This window comes from Alternaria novae-zelandiae (assembly GCF_023758075.1).
Source record: "Alternaria novae-zelandiae strain BMP 2774 chromosome Unknown scaffold_6, whole genome shotgun sequence".
NCBI lineage: Eukaryota > Fungi > Ascomycota > Dothideomycetes > Pleosporales > Pleosporaceae > Alternaria > Alternaria novae-zelandiae.
In genome coordinates, this window is record NW_026056966.1 from 1365319 (window position 1) to 1380647 (window position 15329).

General features: G+C 52.2%; 6 protein-coding genes across 6 annotated transcripts; 5 read left to right on the forward strand and 1 right to left on the reverse strand.

The window, feature by feature from the left end:
• Nucleotides 1-2903: 2903 nt before the first annotated feature.
• Nucleotides 2904-3476, forward strand: J4E88_003960 (uncharacterized protein; the record flags this gene model as incomplete). The annotated part of the gene is made up of 1 exon (XM_049397608.1): nt 2904-3476. One exon carries the CDS (start codon nt 2904-2906, stop codon nt 3474-3476), a length of 573 nt encoding a protein of 190 aa, XP_049256996.1.
• A 301-nt stretch (nt 3477-3777) lies between these two features.
• J4E88_003961 (uncharacterized protein) lies at nt 3778-5422 on the reverse strand (the record flags this gene model as incomplete). The annotated part of the gene is made up of 2 exons (XM_049397609.1): nt 3778-5231; nt 5284-5422. The coding sequence occupies 2 exons, from the start codon at nt 5420-5422 to the stop codon at nt 3778-3780; spliced, it is 1593 nt and encodes a 530-aa protein (XP_049256997.1).
• Nucleotides 5423-7242: 1820 nt separating this feature from the next.
• Nucleotides 7243-7668, forward strand: J4E88_003962 (uncharacterized protein; the record flags this gene model as incomplete). The annotated part of the gene is made up of 1 exon (XM_049397610.1): nt 7243-7668. One exon carries the CDS (start codon nt 7243-7245, stop codon nt 7666-7668), a length of 426 nt encoding a protein of 141 aa, XP_049256998.1.
• Nucleotides 7669-8524: 856 nt separating this feature from the next.
• J4E88_003963 (uncharacterized protein) lies at nt 8525-9699 on the forward strand (the record flags this gene model as incomplete). The annotated part of the gene is made up of 2 exons (XM_049397611.1): nt 8525-8933; nt 8987-9699. The coding sequence occupies 2 exons, from the start codon at nt 8525-8527 to the stop codon at nt 9697-9699; spliced, it is 1122 nt and encodes a 373-aa protein (XP_049256999.1).
• Nucleotides 9700-11988: 2289 nt separating this feature from the next.
• Nucleotides 11989-13374, forward strand: J4E88_003964 (uncharacterized protein; the record flags this gene model as incomplete). Its single annotated transcript, XM_049397612.1, has 1 exon — nt 11989-13374. One exon carries the CDS (start codon nt 11989-11991, stop codon nt 13372-13374), a length of 1386 nt encoding a protein of 461 aa, XP_049257000.1.
• Nucleotides 13375-14096: 722 nt separating this feature from the next.
• On the forward strand, nt 14097-15028 carry J4E88_003965 (uncharacterized protein; the record flags this gene model as incomplete). Its single annotated transcript, XM_049397613.1, has 2 exons — nt 14097-14102; nt 14192-15028. 2 exons carry the CDS (start codon nt 14097-14099, stop codon nt 15026-15028), a joined length of 843 nt encoding a protein of 280 aa, XP_049257001.1.
• Between the last annotated feature and the right edge of the window lie 301 nt (nt 15029-15329).

The following is a 15329-nucleotide window of genomic DNA, read 5'->3' on the forward strand; positions in this document are numbered from 1 at the left end:
CGGCTGAGGCCCGTGCCGCTTTGCCAAGGTGGCCCCGTCCTCGCGCGCATCATTGCAGTTTTCCCCCTTCAGGACTCAATCAAAACATCGTTCTTTGCGACGCGCCCGCAAGGTACTGGACTGTAAAACAAGCATCCTTATCGACAGGGTAAAACGGCGAAGCACATATGGCAGGTCACGGGTCGGGGCTTTGCGCGCACGCGGCGGCACTATGCTAGCACTCCTTACCTTCGCGGATGCATTCTTCCGCGGCATGAGCAAGTCACATTGTCGCGTCTGGACTATGGCTCTGCAACTCTATTGCACATACCGCTCTGGTAGCAGTGTCCAGATAGCTAACGGGACAGCATTAAGAGAGAGTTCTGCGATATTTCGGACACCTCCAGAATTGCCAACGGCCGCTCCTAACATCTCTCTAGACATCAAGCGCTCACGACCCTAGCATCTTGCCGTAACGATGCTACTTGTCGACGAGCCAAGACAATTTCACCAGCAATGACGAACAGAATGTATCGTGGTGTGGTGTACACAACACAGCGCCTTTGATGAGCGCGGGCGGTACGGAGCGTCTGTCGACCAAGCTGGGCACCAACACCAAGAAAGATTGCCTGGATCACTAATCACCTACCGGAACACCGGACCATCGATCGGCCTCACTGCTACAATCAGAACCTAAGTTGAATACCAAGAAGCCCGCACCCAATGTTTGAAGTCACATGATCGATCTAGCTTACGACCTCGCAAAGTGCACAGCGTGAACGTCGCGTATATGCGTCCTAGACATTAGCAACACGTATCAAGATTCAGATCAACATCTTCCATTGGATACCTTCTCTTCGCAGGATGGCGCTACATAGCTCAAGCCGACGATGGCCAGCAACCTAATCTTTACATCTGCTAGCCGAAGGTTCATGTCAAATAAAGCACACAACGTCGCTTAGCTATCTATATGCACTCTGCCGGGCGTAACAGGGACGCAACATGAACAACCACTCGTAAAGCTTCAATTTCCACAAGTTCGTCGCCGGATGCCGATTTACCGTGCAATAAGTATGCGACGGCAATGTTCGAGGCTCGATCGGGAGGGTGATGTACATGGACAGCAAGGCTTACAGCGAGATAAGGCATGTAAGCAGGATATGACAGAAAGTAACAATGGTACCGTACCACTCATTCATCTTTCCGCTAAACGTGGGATGCACGAGGAGTATTGATTTTGGCATGCGAGGGAATAGCAAGCTGTATCCAGTCCTGGAGTGACAGAATATGCCAGCGTTCGCTGAGATGTGCTATAAAAGACGGACGAGGAAGCTATGAAGGGGATACACACAGCAACTCAACCTCGGTGAATTCCAAGCATCGACCTCTTTACCCTACTCAATTTGCGTACACCATGTCCGCCATGGAGAGGACGTCGTCAGACATGGGCGAGGGCACGGATGTCTCTACGCCCATCGAAAATCATCCCACATCCAAAGTCGTCGCAAGCCCATCGAGGGCCGCAAAGAAGATCCTGTACCATGCCCACACCTTGGTCCTCTTCACGTGCGACAACCTAAAAGACGTGGTCATTCCACCCGCAGTTTTCGGCGTGCTCGCCACTCTCTCCGGTCCAGCTTTGGATCTACCATCCCAAGACGGTCTCGCGGTGTTGCGAAGAGTACCAACAACGTTGACATGGCTTTGGCTGATGTTGTTGCCATGCTGCCTGCAAAATCAGCGTCATGAATCCTCACTCCAAGAAGACGCAATCAACAAGCCCTGGCGTCCAATCCCAACAGGAAGGATCAACACAGCGCAGACTACAATCCTGATGATTGCTGCGTACCTGGCACTTGCACTTGTCAGTTACCGCCTCAACGTAGTGCCGATGTACGTCGCATGGGTTGTCTTCAACACCTTATACCACGATTATGGCGGAAGCGACTACAGCGGCATCTCGCGCAATGCCATCTGTGCTCTTGGTCTCATCTGCCCTTTCAGCGGCGCTCTAAGCATTGCCCTCGGCCCGGATACTACGATGAGCTACGCAGCATGGCAATGGATCTTTCTGGTCACACTTGGTATCATCGGCACAACAATTCATGCCCAAGACTTTCGCGACGAAGCCGGCGATCGAGCCCGTGGCCGGCGTACCATTCCGATTGAGTTGGGTAGGAGACGTGCGCTGTGGACTGTTGTGGTGGTCGTCGTTTTCTGGACATTCTATGCACCGCTGGTCTTCTTGGGTGCTCGCTGGGAGGCGGCGGTAGTTTCGGTCTGTCTTGGTGGGCTTTTGGTGGGTACGGCTATGCGAGCGGTCGGTATACAGGATGGAAGGTTGGATCGACAGATGTACAAGCTTTGGTGTTTTTGGATGTGCTCTTTTGGCGGACTACCGCTCTTGGCTACTGTTTTCCCTCTGCGAACATAGTCAGGGTCTTGCCGGGCGCCGATACGAGGCATCCTCTACTTCGCACGTGCAACACCACCACCACCGAATGCAATGCTCATCAAAGCGTCGGTCTCGTCTCGAAGCTGTAGTGACGGATCGTCTCTTCATGTTTGCGAAATGCAGTGAATATGAACATCTGCATCGCCTCCAAAGGGCAGGCAGCTGTATCGCGGCAATCTCCAAAGCGAGGCGGGGAAGGGCCGAGTGACCTAAAGCGGCAACGTTATGCGGCTCCGCACCTCCAATCCACAATACCATCAGTATTGCGTGCGGTCGCACCACATATTGGGGCGGTTCTTTCTTGATCGGTTGCGCAGTCCCGTGAGGGGGTGATAGTCTCGATGTGGAACGAAGACCCGTATATAGTGTGCGCCTAGGTACCTGAGTATCTGCGACTTTGTCACCCTCCAGATAACCTCAAACAACCACCTCTTGTTCCAAGTAAACCATCGATAAATTAGTGTTCATAATGCCGTCCATCCATCCCGCCATCGACAACGGTATCAAGAAGGGCGACCCCAACTTCTCCGGCGGCAAGCTCTACTGCCATTGCCCCACCAAGAAGGTCGAAGTTACCCTCGCTGGCAACGTCGCGCACAACCACGCCTGCGGCTGCTCGAAATGCTGGAAGCCAAAGGGCGCGCTCTTCTCCGTCGTTGGCGTGATTCCAAAGGACAACGTCTCCGTAACTGCCAACGGCGACAAGCTGCACATCATCGACGAGTCAGCGGCCATCCAGCGCAATGCCTGCAAGCAATGCGGCGTCCACCTCTTCGGTCGCATCGTCGTCGACCATCCATTCAAGGGCCTGGACTTCGTCCACGTTGAACTCAGTGACAAGAAGGGATGGCAAGAGCCGCAGTTCGCCGCCTTCGTCAGCAGCATCATCGAGCAGGGTTTCAATCCGAAGGAGATGGACGCCGTACGCGAGAAGTTCAGGAAGGAGGGTCTGCAGACATATGACGTGCTTAGCCCAGCTTTGATGGATCTCATCGCTACCTACACGGCGCAAAAGAGCGGGAAGCTGTCTTCGAAGTTGTAGGGTTGGGTTGCATGGTTCGGCGTTCCTGGTGTGGTCGGTGGGGATGATGTATTAGTAGATGACGAGGAAGACTTAGACCGAGGCTTGGTCTCATAGATGTTCAAGAAAATCGTGCACCCGAAATACTGGCAAGTGCAGGATGTTTGGTATTATATTGCATGCGACTGAGCACCGTGATCGCGCGCTAAACCTGTCTAACAATACACGACACCTCTTATTGATGGTATTCGTCATGTCACTCGAAGAAAATTGGAACAAACGGGCTTTGGAACGATAAAATTAGTCATTAAAAACTGGGTATCTACAAAGCCGCACACTCCTGCTGCGTAAGCGCATTCGCACTAATAAACTCCACCTTCGACTCCCCAGCCTCAATATCAAACGTAGGATCAAGGCCCCTCTCACTCAGAACCGTCGTCGCAGTGTAATACACATACTCCGCAGTCTCCTTGCCCGCGGGCTTCATCTCGACAATCGTTGGTGTAAGACGAGGAATAACAAGGCCCTGGACCTTGGTCTTCTTCGAGACGTTGAGCTGTGGTGTAGCACCGGTCTGGAGGAGGGCCTTGGAAACGGCTGCGGTGATGGTCATCTTCCATTCGCCTGTTGTGGTATCCTTGGCTGTGCATGATTGCGCTTCTTGGTAGAGGACGTCGGGGTTGATGGGGTAGCTGCCTGTGCCGCCGTTATCGTAGGTCTTGTCGTTGACGCGGATGGTGAAGGAGTCGAAAGCATCGGTGGCGTTGAGTGTCTGGGTGAATTCAAACCACTGGAACACTTCGTCTAGGTATCCGGAGGACGTTCCTAACTTGTAGGTAGCGCGGTTGGCGACGATCTCGGCGGTTGCGCTGCCATTGCGCGAAACTGGAATGAGAGAAGCTGTGAGCGTGTTGCCGTCGCGGCCGGTGACTGGTGTGGTTCGGACACGAAGACGTCCTGCTAACTCGACTGCTCCATCTTTGATTTGGTACGATGTGATGTAAGGGCGGATGTCTGCGGGCTCCATGGGCTCCGTAAGTGTGACATCTCCTGGCACGAGGTGAATCAGTTTCTCGAATGCAGCTTCACACTGCGACTTGAAGTAGGCCTTGTCTGCAAGCTTGCGCATAGTCGCGTTGTCGTCGGCAAGGAAGATGCGCTTGTCGGAGTTCAATGTGTTGTTGGCGTTGACGACCAAAGGGTTCGCTGTCGAGTTGTTGAGGTACTCCGTTACCACAGCGTTGTCCATCTCTCCGCTGGTGGTATCGAAAGTCGCCTTGTTCTCGGCGGTGACGGGACCGGAAACGATCTCCGGGTGATCGACTGAGTGAACACCTCCAATGCTGTGACCACAAGCAATCAAAGTGATCATCTCCTTCTCTGTCAAACTGGCAGTTTCAAATCTCTTCCTTGTGGTATCGAGGTCGGTGTGCGCTTCCGGTACGCCTTTGATGCCAGCCTCTGCCGCGTCCTTGCGGCCCAGTCGTAGAGGCACGCGCATGTCAGCGCAACGAGCCACAGACATGACCAATGACAAAGCCAAAACGTCGGCTGCGGAGCTCCGGATGTTGACTGAACTGGCCATATCGGATAAGGTGTTGTTCAACGCGGCACCAAGATTCTCTGTTCTATCGAGTTCGTATTGAATCGAGGCGTCCAAGCCTCCGATCCCCGTTGAGGCATCGTGGGTGACGGCGTCGTGGAAGTTCGTTCGCACCCATTCTGCGGCCTTTTGGATGCCTGGTTGGCGAGCGCCGAATGAGCAGGTCTGGACCTCTGTTGTTGTGTAAGTCTTAAGCAGGATGTACTGAGGGTAACAGGTACGTACGATCTGAGAGTTCTCCATTCCTGATGTACCCAGATTGCAGATACAGTAGGTCATCGAGCTGGTCGTACTTGCTGGGCCAGACGTACGCTTGACAACTCGGCGCAAGCAGTGCGAGGCTGATTAGTTGGTTTCTCCTCATGATTAATATGTTTGGATGTTCTAACGAAGGACTAAACGAATGTCGAATGATGATGGTGAAGACCGTTGCGCCGAGCAGCGGTATATAAGGCTCCTAGAATGCGCAATGCTATTAAAGGGTATCGGTACGGGGCTTCTTAAACGGCGCATGATCAATGCGCATACGGGAAAGGCTGCCATAGTGCCCGTTGCAGCGACTAAGTTCGTGTTCGGGATACGATGTAGGATGGAGCATGGAAGGTGTGGGGTTACGGTTACTCTCACCGAGAAACTAAGCACAGCTTCGTCTAGAAAACGATCTTAGACCGTCTTTATCTAATTTTGGCATCAGAAACCCCATGCATGATTGGTATTTTCTCCTAGCCAATTGGCCCTGAAAATCTCCGGGTTGTGCACGAGACAGGGAGTGGTCTGGGTTCGCCTTCTCTCGGCGGAATTGCCGACGGATGCAGGGACCCAGTGATTTGGCGGAGCTGTCTACTCGTAGACACAGCACAATCTGTTTAACACCACAACGACGACTGGAAGACGTGGGTGTTGCTGTTGTTGCTTTTTAGTCTTTTGCGACTACGCAAGAATGATCCATCGTGTATTTTGCGATGAAGGTCGTTGAATGGGGTACCGCGCGCGCCTGACTTCCGGAAAGGGGCAACATCCTCAACCGAGGCATGATGGCCAGCAAGGCTATGCATGCGACGTCCCCATTGTTCTCTGCTTTTGCTTATCATACGAGGAACGCACTAGTCCGACGTCTTTGGCGAAGACTGTTCGGCGGATATCAGCGTGCATGTGCATTGTTGTTCCTTCCATGTTTGACAGCTTCCGGCAGGTGCGACAACTGACAGCTAAAGCCTAGCTTTTTGATCGCGTGGAGTCGCAAGTGATAGTAATGCGAAAAGAAGGAAGCGTCGCTAGTTTGCGCACTTTCTTCGGCGATGGAAAGATGCCGGTGGTAGAATGGAAGCCCAAAGATTTGATTGAAGCTGGTGGGAGCTCTGAGCGGAAGGACGCCAGGGTTTGGCTTGGCGGAGTAAGCTGAGTAAGCAAATCTCTCCCTCTTCCTCCAGGTCTGTCATCTGCCCACAATGAAGAGACAAGAATGATTGAGTGATTGAAACATGGCTGTAGATTTTCGAATTCATTCACAGTCCATTGTTTTAACTTCCACTCGATTCCGACGCCTCCACCTTGCACTGAAGGTGTGAAGGGCGCAAAGAGCTCGCCTGACAGCAAGCCAGACTGGACATCGATGGAACATTCATGATTCACTGTTTAAAAACAAACATCAAACAAGCTTTTTACTTATGTACAAGCTGTCCGTACAAATGATGTACATCGTCCGACCTGACGTCTCACCACCAAATCGGATGGGTGTGGAACTCAGCCACCGCTCCTTACAAGATTTACCTTGAGTATATCATATATATATTGAGCTGCAACTGCTACACTGATCACCCGGGTCGAATACATGGCATCGGCTACGCAGTATATACCAAGTCCTTCCAGAAAAGCGTGAATCGTACAACATCCATTCCCGCGATGCATCTAGGCCATCGCTTTCACCGGTGCAAGCGCGAGGTAAACCACAGGCGGTTTGATTCGGGTGAAAGTCGAGATGGGAGCTTCTGTGTGGGCACTTCTCATTCTGACGGATCGATGGCGACCTTGTTCAGTCACACGTCTCTCCCCGACACGATATAATTCCGCGAGCTCCTATATGACCACGGTCTCTCTACACCAACCGGCGACTCTCTACGACCCAAGCAAGGCATTGCAACCGCAACCAAGACCATCGCAAGACCCTCTCCATCGACATCAACCATGCAGCTCCCATCCGATGCGCCACGTTCACGGTCTCCAACCCCCGAACCAGTCATCAACGAAGTGATCGACGAGATCTGCAGTCGTTGGAATATACAAGACGTGCAACAAGCACTTCCAAATGGCCTCAGCTACAGACACACAGCTGACATTAAGATATGGGGCGAGGAGTTCCTGGTCCTCCTTCTGGATCTAGCAACGCTTACGGAAGGGAAGCTGGACGAAGTACAGGAAAGGATCCAGAAGCGAATTGATCAAGGCCGGAACACAAAACTCGGTCGCGACACATGCACTACGCGAGAGGATATACTGGCCCTGATCAAGTACTATGTGAAGAAGTCTCGTGGGAAGAATACCGAACAGGATGACACCGACGAATTCTACATGCCCCCCGTGCCAAAAAAGGAACGTCGCTATAATCCATAGGCCCAGAAGCGAGTCCAGTTCGACTGGCATTCTTACCTGTCGACTTGGCTTCGGTCGTATGGATGCCACAATTTTCGAGCACGCGTTCATGATACAAGTCAATGCTGCGCTTCTCTTGAGATAGAAGAGACGAGTCCCTCACGCAACAGCAATCGGCTGATGGTGGTACGGATTGAGCCTAAGAAAGGCTTACTGATGTTGGAAAGAAAAAGAGAAGAATGAGATACCCAATCAAGAAAAAAAATACAAACACGATTTGCCCAAGTGAACCTGCGACGTGACATCACATATCCCCAGCTCTTTCTTGAACAACTTAGTACAACGTCAATATTTGCCTGATGCAGCGTGTCGGATGGAGAGTAATTTTCTCCAAAAAGAACCCTGATGCTACCGGGGACATGTGCATGAGATGAGGCAACCTCGTTAGCTTTCCGCTTGACAAGCGTCAGAGTAACTCAGCACGTGTGCCTGTCTGTAAAGAATCCGGTCGGACGAAGATGAGACGGCATGCCGGAGGGTCGTCCGGGGCACGTGAGTCGCCTGGGAGTGAGCTCCTTGACATCGGGTCATCATCGCGTGCTCGAGGACGGGTTGCGATGTCGCCGGACCAAAAGCTGTGCGTACCAAGATGCAATTGTCCTAAGTCGACAAGGGCAAAGGTTGGAAAAGTCGAGGTACAGATGTGGGGTAGTTTTGGAGATCGTGAGCTAGCAGCGCCAAGGACCTCGGCTCAGATCCTCAGAGCCAGCCGCCCCTCAACAATCACAGGCAAGCGGCACACCATCGTCATCGTGTTATAAGTCCCTAGTCCCGCAATGGAGCTCTCTTCATCTCTGTCGATACTGCCACGAGCGCAATGGTGGACCTCACGCAACATCCCGTAAAGGCCGTGTATGGGCTCGGCGCCCTGGGCTTCGAGCTCGTGCGCTTCCCTATCATCCTCATCAAGTTCCTCGTTCTCGGTCGCCAGCATCCTAGCTGGACTCTTCGACAGGCTATCACCGTGCATGCCTTCTTCTCTGGTCTATGGCACGTGTCAAAGGTGCAGGTTGCTACGCCACTACCCCTGACGCCGGAGCAAGAGAAGGAGCGCTTTGTGGTCATTAAGCCAGCGAAGAATGATGCATACAAAGGGCCATTGAGGAGCAACAAGGATATTGTGCCTGTGGAGATTGGGGCGACGTGGTTTCCTGCGCCTTTGACCACGGGCAGTGATAAGAACACCAAGGTGGTCCTTCATATCCACGGCGGAGCTTTCGTTACGGGTGAGCAAACAACCTCACTATGCTAGAGCTCTATCAAAGCTAACTGAATGTAGGAGACGGACGAACAGCAGCCAGTGGCCCAATGGCAAAGAAACTCCTCAAACACACACCAGCCACGCACGTCTTCTGCCCGCAATACCGCCTCTCCACCCTGCCCGTCTCGAAGACGTCGAACCCGTTCCCCGCCGCCCTCCAAGACAGCCTGACATCATACCTCTACCTACTGAACGACCTCAAGATCTCCCCGAAGAACATTATACTCTCCGGAGACTCAGCAGGCGGCAACCTCGCCATCGCGCTCCTCCGCTACATCACCGACTACGGCACCGAACTCGGTCTACCCGCCCCCTCCTCCGCGCTCCTGTGGTCACCATGGACCAATCCCGCCGATACCTCCGGCTCCTACGTCCATGACAACCGCAACTACGCTACAGACTACATCTCCCCTCCCTTCACGGCGTGGGGCACAACCGCGTATGCAGGCGAGGGTGGGGATAAGGTGCTGTCGCAGCCGTATGTCTCGCAGAAGAATCGGACGTTCAAGACTGAGGTGCCCATGTTTGTGAACACGGGCAGCGGAGAGGTACTATACTTCGATATTGTGGAGTGGGCGGAGAAGATGAAGGAGGCGGGTAATGACCTTCAACTGGACATTGAAGAGAACGTCCCGCATGACATCCTTCTGCTGGGCCATCTCCTAGGGTTTAACCAGGAGGCTGTGAATATGGCGAAGCGGGCGGGCGAGTGGTTGAGGGGCAGAGTATAGGAAGCAGGGTCTACCACGCCACAAGAGAACGCAGACGGCTCCTCGTATGTATGTTTCCCTACAAGATCTATGTAGCTCATAGCTTAACTTGCTGCCCAAATATTGCATCCTTGACATTGGATGTGCCGTCGGCCTACAGGTTGCGCCGCCTCACTCTTTGCGATTTGCGGTGTGCCTTGTCGTTGTGATGGCAGGCGCACCTGGGCGGCGCCAAGCACCTGCAGCACAGCTAGTGGCTTTCAACCTGTCACCAACCAGACCCAGCGAACTGTTGCATCTCACCGGAATGCCGCTGCATTTAAACCTCATTCTGCCTTGTCAACCTGCAGGCGGTACGTCACACCACTGTTACCGTCTTTCCATCGAGCCGTAGGTCGCCAAAAAGCAATGCACCCTCAGCCTGGTGGTGGCGGAGCCTAGAGCGGCAGCCGAGCAGTTGCATCGCTTCCATTTTTGAAACCCAAGTCGCTCGCATCTCCATTAGCTATGTCTGCGCTGCTCATCCCAGGGCGCCAGTATCGACATGGCAGAGGGTCTTGCTGCCATCGGTCTTGCCGGAAACATCATCCAGTTCATTTCCTTTAGCTTCGTTCTCTTATCGAAAACCAAGGAACTGTACATGTCTGGATCGGTCGCGTCAGACGAGTGTACTGACCTCGATATTATAACGCGAGACATCAGGACTTTCACCGACAGGGCTAGGCGGAACGTGTACTCATCTACGCAACTGCCTGACATTGCGCGTCGCTGCGACACCATTGCTTCTGAGCTTCTAGGTGCAATCGCCGAGCTCCAACGCAAGTATCGACCGGGATCTGGAAAAGGCCGAACGAGGTGGCAGAGTTTTCGACATGCCCTAAGTTGCGTGTGGGGGAACTCGCATATCGAAGAATTGAAGACAAGGCTGGAGCGTCTCAGAGACCAGGTCACAATGCATGTCGTCTTAGACACGAAGTAAGCTCTCTTCACCCTGTGTTTACTCGCTTCTATTGATCATACCTCCAGCGAGAACCACTATCATCTCATGGGCGCATTGGAAGACTGGAAGAAAAAGAACATGCAGGCAGACTATGAGATCACTGCACAGATCCAGGACCTCCACATTCAGCTTCAGGACATTCAAACACGCGTCTCAGATCTCCAAGGAGATGCCTTCTGGAAGAGACTCCATGATGATTTTTCTCGGATCTCTTCCAAGGTGCATCAAGTGTCTCAATCTCACACGATCATCGCAAGTCTCCGCTACGAAAGCATGTATATTCGACAGAGCGCTATCAAAGATGCGCATCAAAAGACCTTTGCCTGGATGTACAGTGGATATGCCTCTCACGAATCTGGTCCACAGGTAGATACAGGGTTCGCGCAATGGCTTCAGTGTGACGATGGAATATACTGGATTACGGGAAAGCCGGGTGAGTCGTAGTGGCTATTTGTGTAGCAGGCTGATTGCTGAGCACTAGACCAGGTTCCGGGAAGTCAACCTTGATGAAGTACCTGTACGATAACGACGAGACGATCCAAAATCTTCGCATCTGGTCTGGAAATGCTCCGTTGGTCAGAGCATGCTTCTACTTTTGGAAACCGGGTCAACAGATGCAAAAGACTTTGGAAGGGCTTCTACAGACACTCCTTCATCACATACTTCATGCTTGCCCTGACCTCGCTCCAAAGATATGTCCTGAAAGATGGACTGCGCAGTCTGAACCTCAGCGTTATGGCAATGCTTCCCCAGGCCCATGGACTCTTTCCGAGCTGCAAAAGTCGCTCGTCTTGTTTCGAACGCAACTCGACGTTACTACTAAGTTCTACTTCCACGTCGATGGCCTTGACGAATATTACGGTGACAGCTGGGATGTGATCGAGACAGTACGGAGCCTGTCTAATTGTCCTAACGTCAAATTGTGCCTTTCCAGTAGGCCCTGGAATTGTTTCCAAGATTCTTTTGGGAAAGCCAACTCCAATATCCTTCGAGTACATCACTTCACAAGACGCGACATCGAGTTATTCGCACGGGATAACCTGCTATTATACAGTCGCAACACGGAAGTTGAAACCACTCTCTTCGACGGTCTGGTACGAGAAATTGGAGAGCGAGCAGAGGGGGTGTTTCTTTGGGTCCGTCTCGTTGTTAGGTCTCTCCGCAATGGCATCATCAACGAAGATCCTGTCTCCATTCTTCAGGAACGATTGCGTACGATACCGTCGGATTTGGAAGAGTTTTTCGAGCAAATATTGGCGTCCGTGGAAGATGTCTATCGAAGTCGAATGGCCTGGACCTTTCTCATCGCTATGCGGACTCCCCGTCAACTGAAACTGATACATTACTACTTTCTGGAACAAGAAGACGCATCCTTCGGATTCGGTACTCACAGCACGCTATGGACGAACCTAGAGATCCACCGATGTGCCGTTCGAACAGAGAGACGGCTCAACGGTAGATTTAAAGGTCTTCTGGAGGCGGGTTCTACGATCAGCATCAGCGCTCAGACTAAGGTAGACTTCCTGCACCGCACTTTCAGCGACTTTCTCGCTACGAAGCGCATGAGGGAAGAACTAGAGTCTTGGGCTTCACAGGAACTGAATGTATACACTGCTATAAGCCGTGCACTGATCGCCGAATCGAAGTTTATCGACAGGCATTCGTGTCCCGACACTATCAAACTAGCGATAGAGCTTTCTATTCGAGGCGCTGTTGAGACGGGCAACACCAATGATTGCTATCAGGTTATCGATCAGGCAGAGTCAGAGAGCGAGCGCACGAGAGCCAGGCATTCGAGGTGCGGACTGAGCTGTTACATCCTCCGTTTCGCAACTTCGGCTGGGCACGCAAATTACTTAAAACATCGAGTGCACAGAGGCGGTGTTGCGCTGGACCTAAACCGTATTCTCAAGCACGCAATAGTATGCCTGGTGGATTCCGACGAAAATTACAACTTCTGCCTACCTTCCGCTGTTTCACCCTGTAGCAACAATAGTCACCGGGGCCGGTTGAGTCCTTCTTCCCATGAGGCTTCGGGCAATGTTCCTCTGCCTTCCTTGGTAACGGTATTGTTCGAACTAGGCGCAGACCCCAATGCCATTGTGGATGGTACATCCAGTTGGACCGCGCTCGTAGGCGAAATGATTGAGCTGATGGATGGCAAGCAAAAAGAGCAATGTTTCGCTGTACTGCAAACTTTCCTCGTGAAGGGCGCAGATGTCAATACGGCGGCGGAGCAATGGAAGGTGCTGATAGATCGTATGGACGCTGGATTGGAAGACAGCATCCGGAACTCGGAGAGATTCTTCAGGTGCCTCTTCAGCCATGGACTCGATCCAAATGCGACGATACACGGCACAACACTGACGAAGGATTTCCTGCGGATGCTGGTACGAACTTCTCCCCATCTCAAAGGTATATCACGAGATATCCAGCACAGACTCTTAGGCGAGTTCCTCAGATGTGGCGCTGATGTGTCCATGGTCTACATGGACGTATCAAGCCATGGATGGTTCCAAAATGTGTGTCAGGAATTGAAACACCAAACTTCTTTGATTCTACTTTCCGCACGAGTTGAGCAGTATCGCATCTTCCTCGAACATGGATTAGATCCCAACATGAACACTCGCAGGAATGTCAGCATATGGAAAGGATTCCTGTACGCTATAGAAGATGGCATCAAGCGGAAGCGGTAAAACATGGTACATGTCCAAGACATTCGGGACATGATTCTGGCCTCTCTACAGTACGGGGCCGATCCCCATGGTAGAACGATCCAACGGATACTGACTTGGATGAGGGGAGATCAATCACTATTACCTGGTGATAGCGTTGAGGACATCGAGCGAGCGCTGCGAAAGGAGATTTGTTACAGAGACCGCCAGGCATTATCGCAACCTCACCTCGAATCGCAATCCAATACACTAAGAATGCGGATGCAAACAGGAGCTGTGAGCATTACGAACCTGATGCCCCCTCATTCCCTGCAAAGAACGCAGCAGGGTGAGAAACGCAATCATGAGCGCATGTATTCTGGTGGACGGGGTGTGCAGTCCAAACGATCACGGTTCAATTAGAATGCGAAGTACATCTGAGTACCCATTGTGGTAATCTGTGAACGAAGTGTACAATCTGGAGTCTACGTTGAAGTGATGTTGAACGAACAGTCAAGAGAATTATCGTGAGGACGCCTCCAATGTATCTCCATGAAGTTGGCTTGGTGATATGGGTGTTAAGAACTTGGATCGGCCATACGCCAAGCACTGTGCCTCATGCTTTTGGTTGTGGCATGACGTCAGACCTATCATGACGCCGTTCGGACATGAACAAAAATGCGCATGTGAAACGCTGACTCAAAGTGGTCCTTGGTGCGAACAGAGCCGGTGTGAGCATTGCCTTTGCTCTAGTGGCGGGATTGATGGCCGTGTCCTTTTGCCCAGATCTTGGTGTCAATCAACAGCTACGAATTCTTTCCCTTCATTCTAACAAGCCTATCGCGAGGATCTATTCCAGGCACGCGCTACACATATCAAGAAACGCTCGGTCAATATGGCAGGCGAAACCGGTCTTAGTGGTGGCAACGTCCTATCACTCCGGTTTGAGGCAGAAGAGCCGGAAACCAACAACAAATTCCAGTTGAACCGCAAACAACGTCGTAGCCTTGGCCACCTCATATTCACAACTCCAGAGACAGAGCGCCCCATAACCCTGTTCTGCAATGGTCTTACTGTTGTTGGAAGGGGGCAAAACACTGTCCTACAGGCATTAAGGTCTGGACTGTTCGAACTCGTGCAATCTGGCAAGGAAGATGCAGGTGTTGTCATGCTGCCATCTGTCACGTCACCTCGAAAAGGCCAGTACAACATACTCCCTACGGCATTTCCACAGTATCGGAAAGTATCGCTTAGTGTGTTGACTGAAACGACGCATGTTGTGTGGAAAGACGTCTTACAGCCTGGGCGAACGTACGGGTTACGGTTGGCTGAAAAAGCTGGCGAAGTGTTCGCATGTTATACGGATGAGCTCGATGGCAATCCCGAAAGCCTCACATCAGCGCAGAAGCTGCCCGTTCATCGTGAGGGAGGTGGCACATACTACTTCACCGTCCACGACGACCCGGCGCCTCCCAAACTTTTCGCCAGACTGGAGATGCCCCGCAAAGCTCATCTTCATGGTCCAGATCCCTTCACCCTGATCATCGAGTACACAACCGACAGCGACGAGCCCTTTGTGTTCGATAAATCACGCTCTCCACTTTCAGTCACCAATTTCTGCTCCGGCCTGGACCTGCACTGTATGGACCAACTAATCGCTTGTCAGGACAATGACACCGGCGAGAAGGTTGAATGAGGTGCTGTCTTCGTCTGCTGGGACGGTGACCCGCATCCGAGGTTTCCGCATGACGATGATTTCGTGGAGATCTCGGCGGAGAAGGCATGGCGATTCGGATGTACTTTGGAAGAACTGGGCAACGAGAAAGAATATGTTCGCAGTATGGAAGGGCTGAAGGCTGGTCGCATGTATAAGGCTACTGTCAATGGTCCTTCGGGCTTTAGACGGTGGCAGTACGGGAAAAAGGAGGAGTTGCTGGCTGGGACGCTAGAAGACAAGATGGAGAGGTGGAAGGTAGACATGGAGAAGTTGGGTCGCT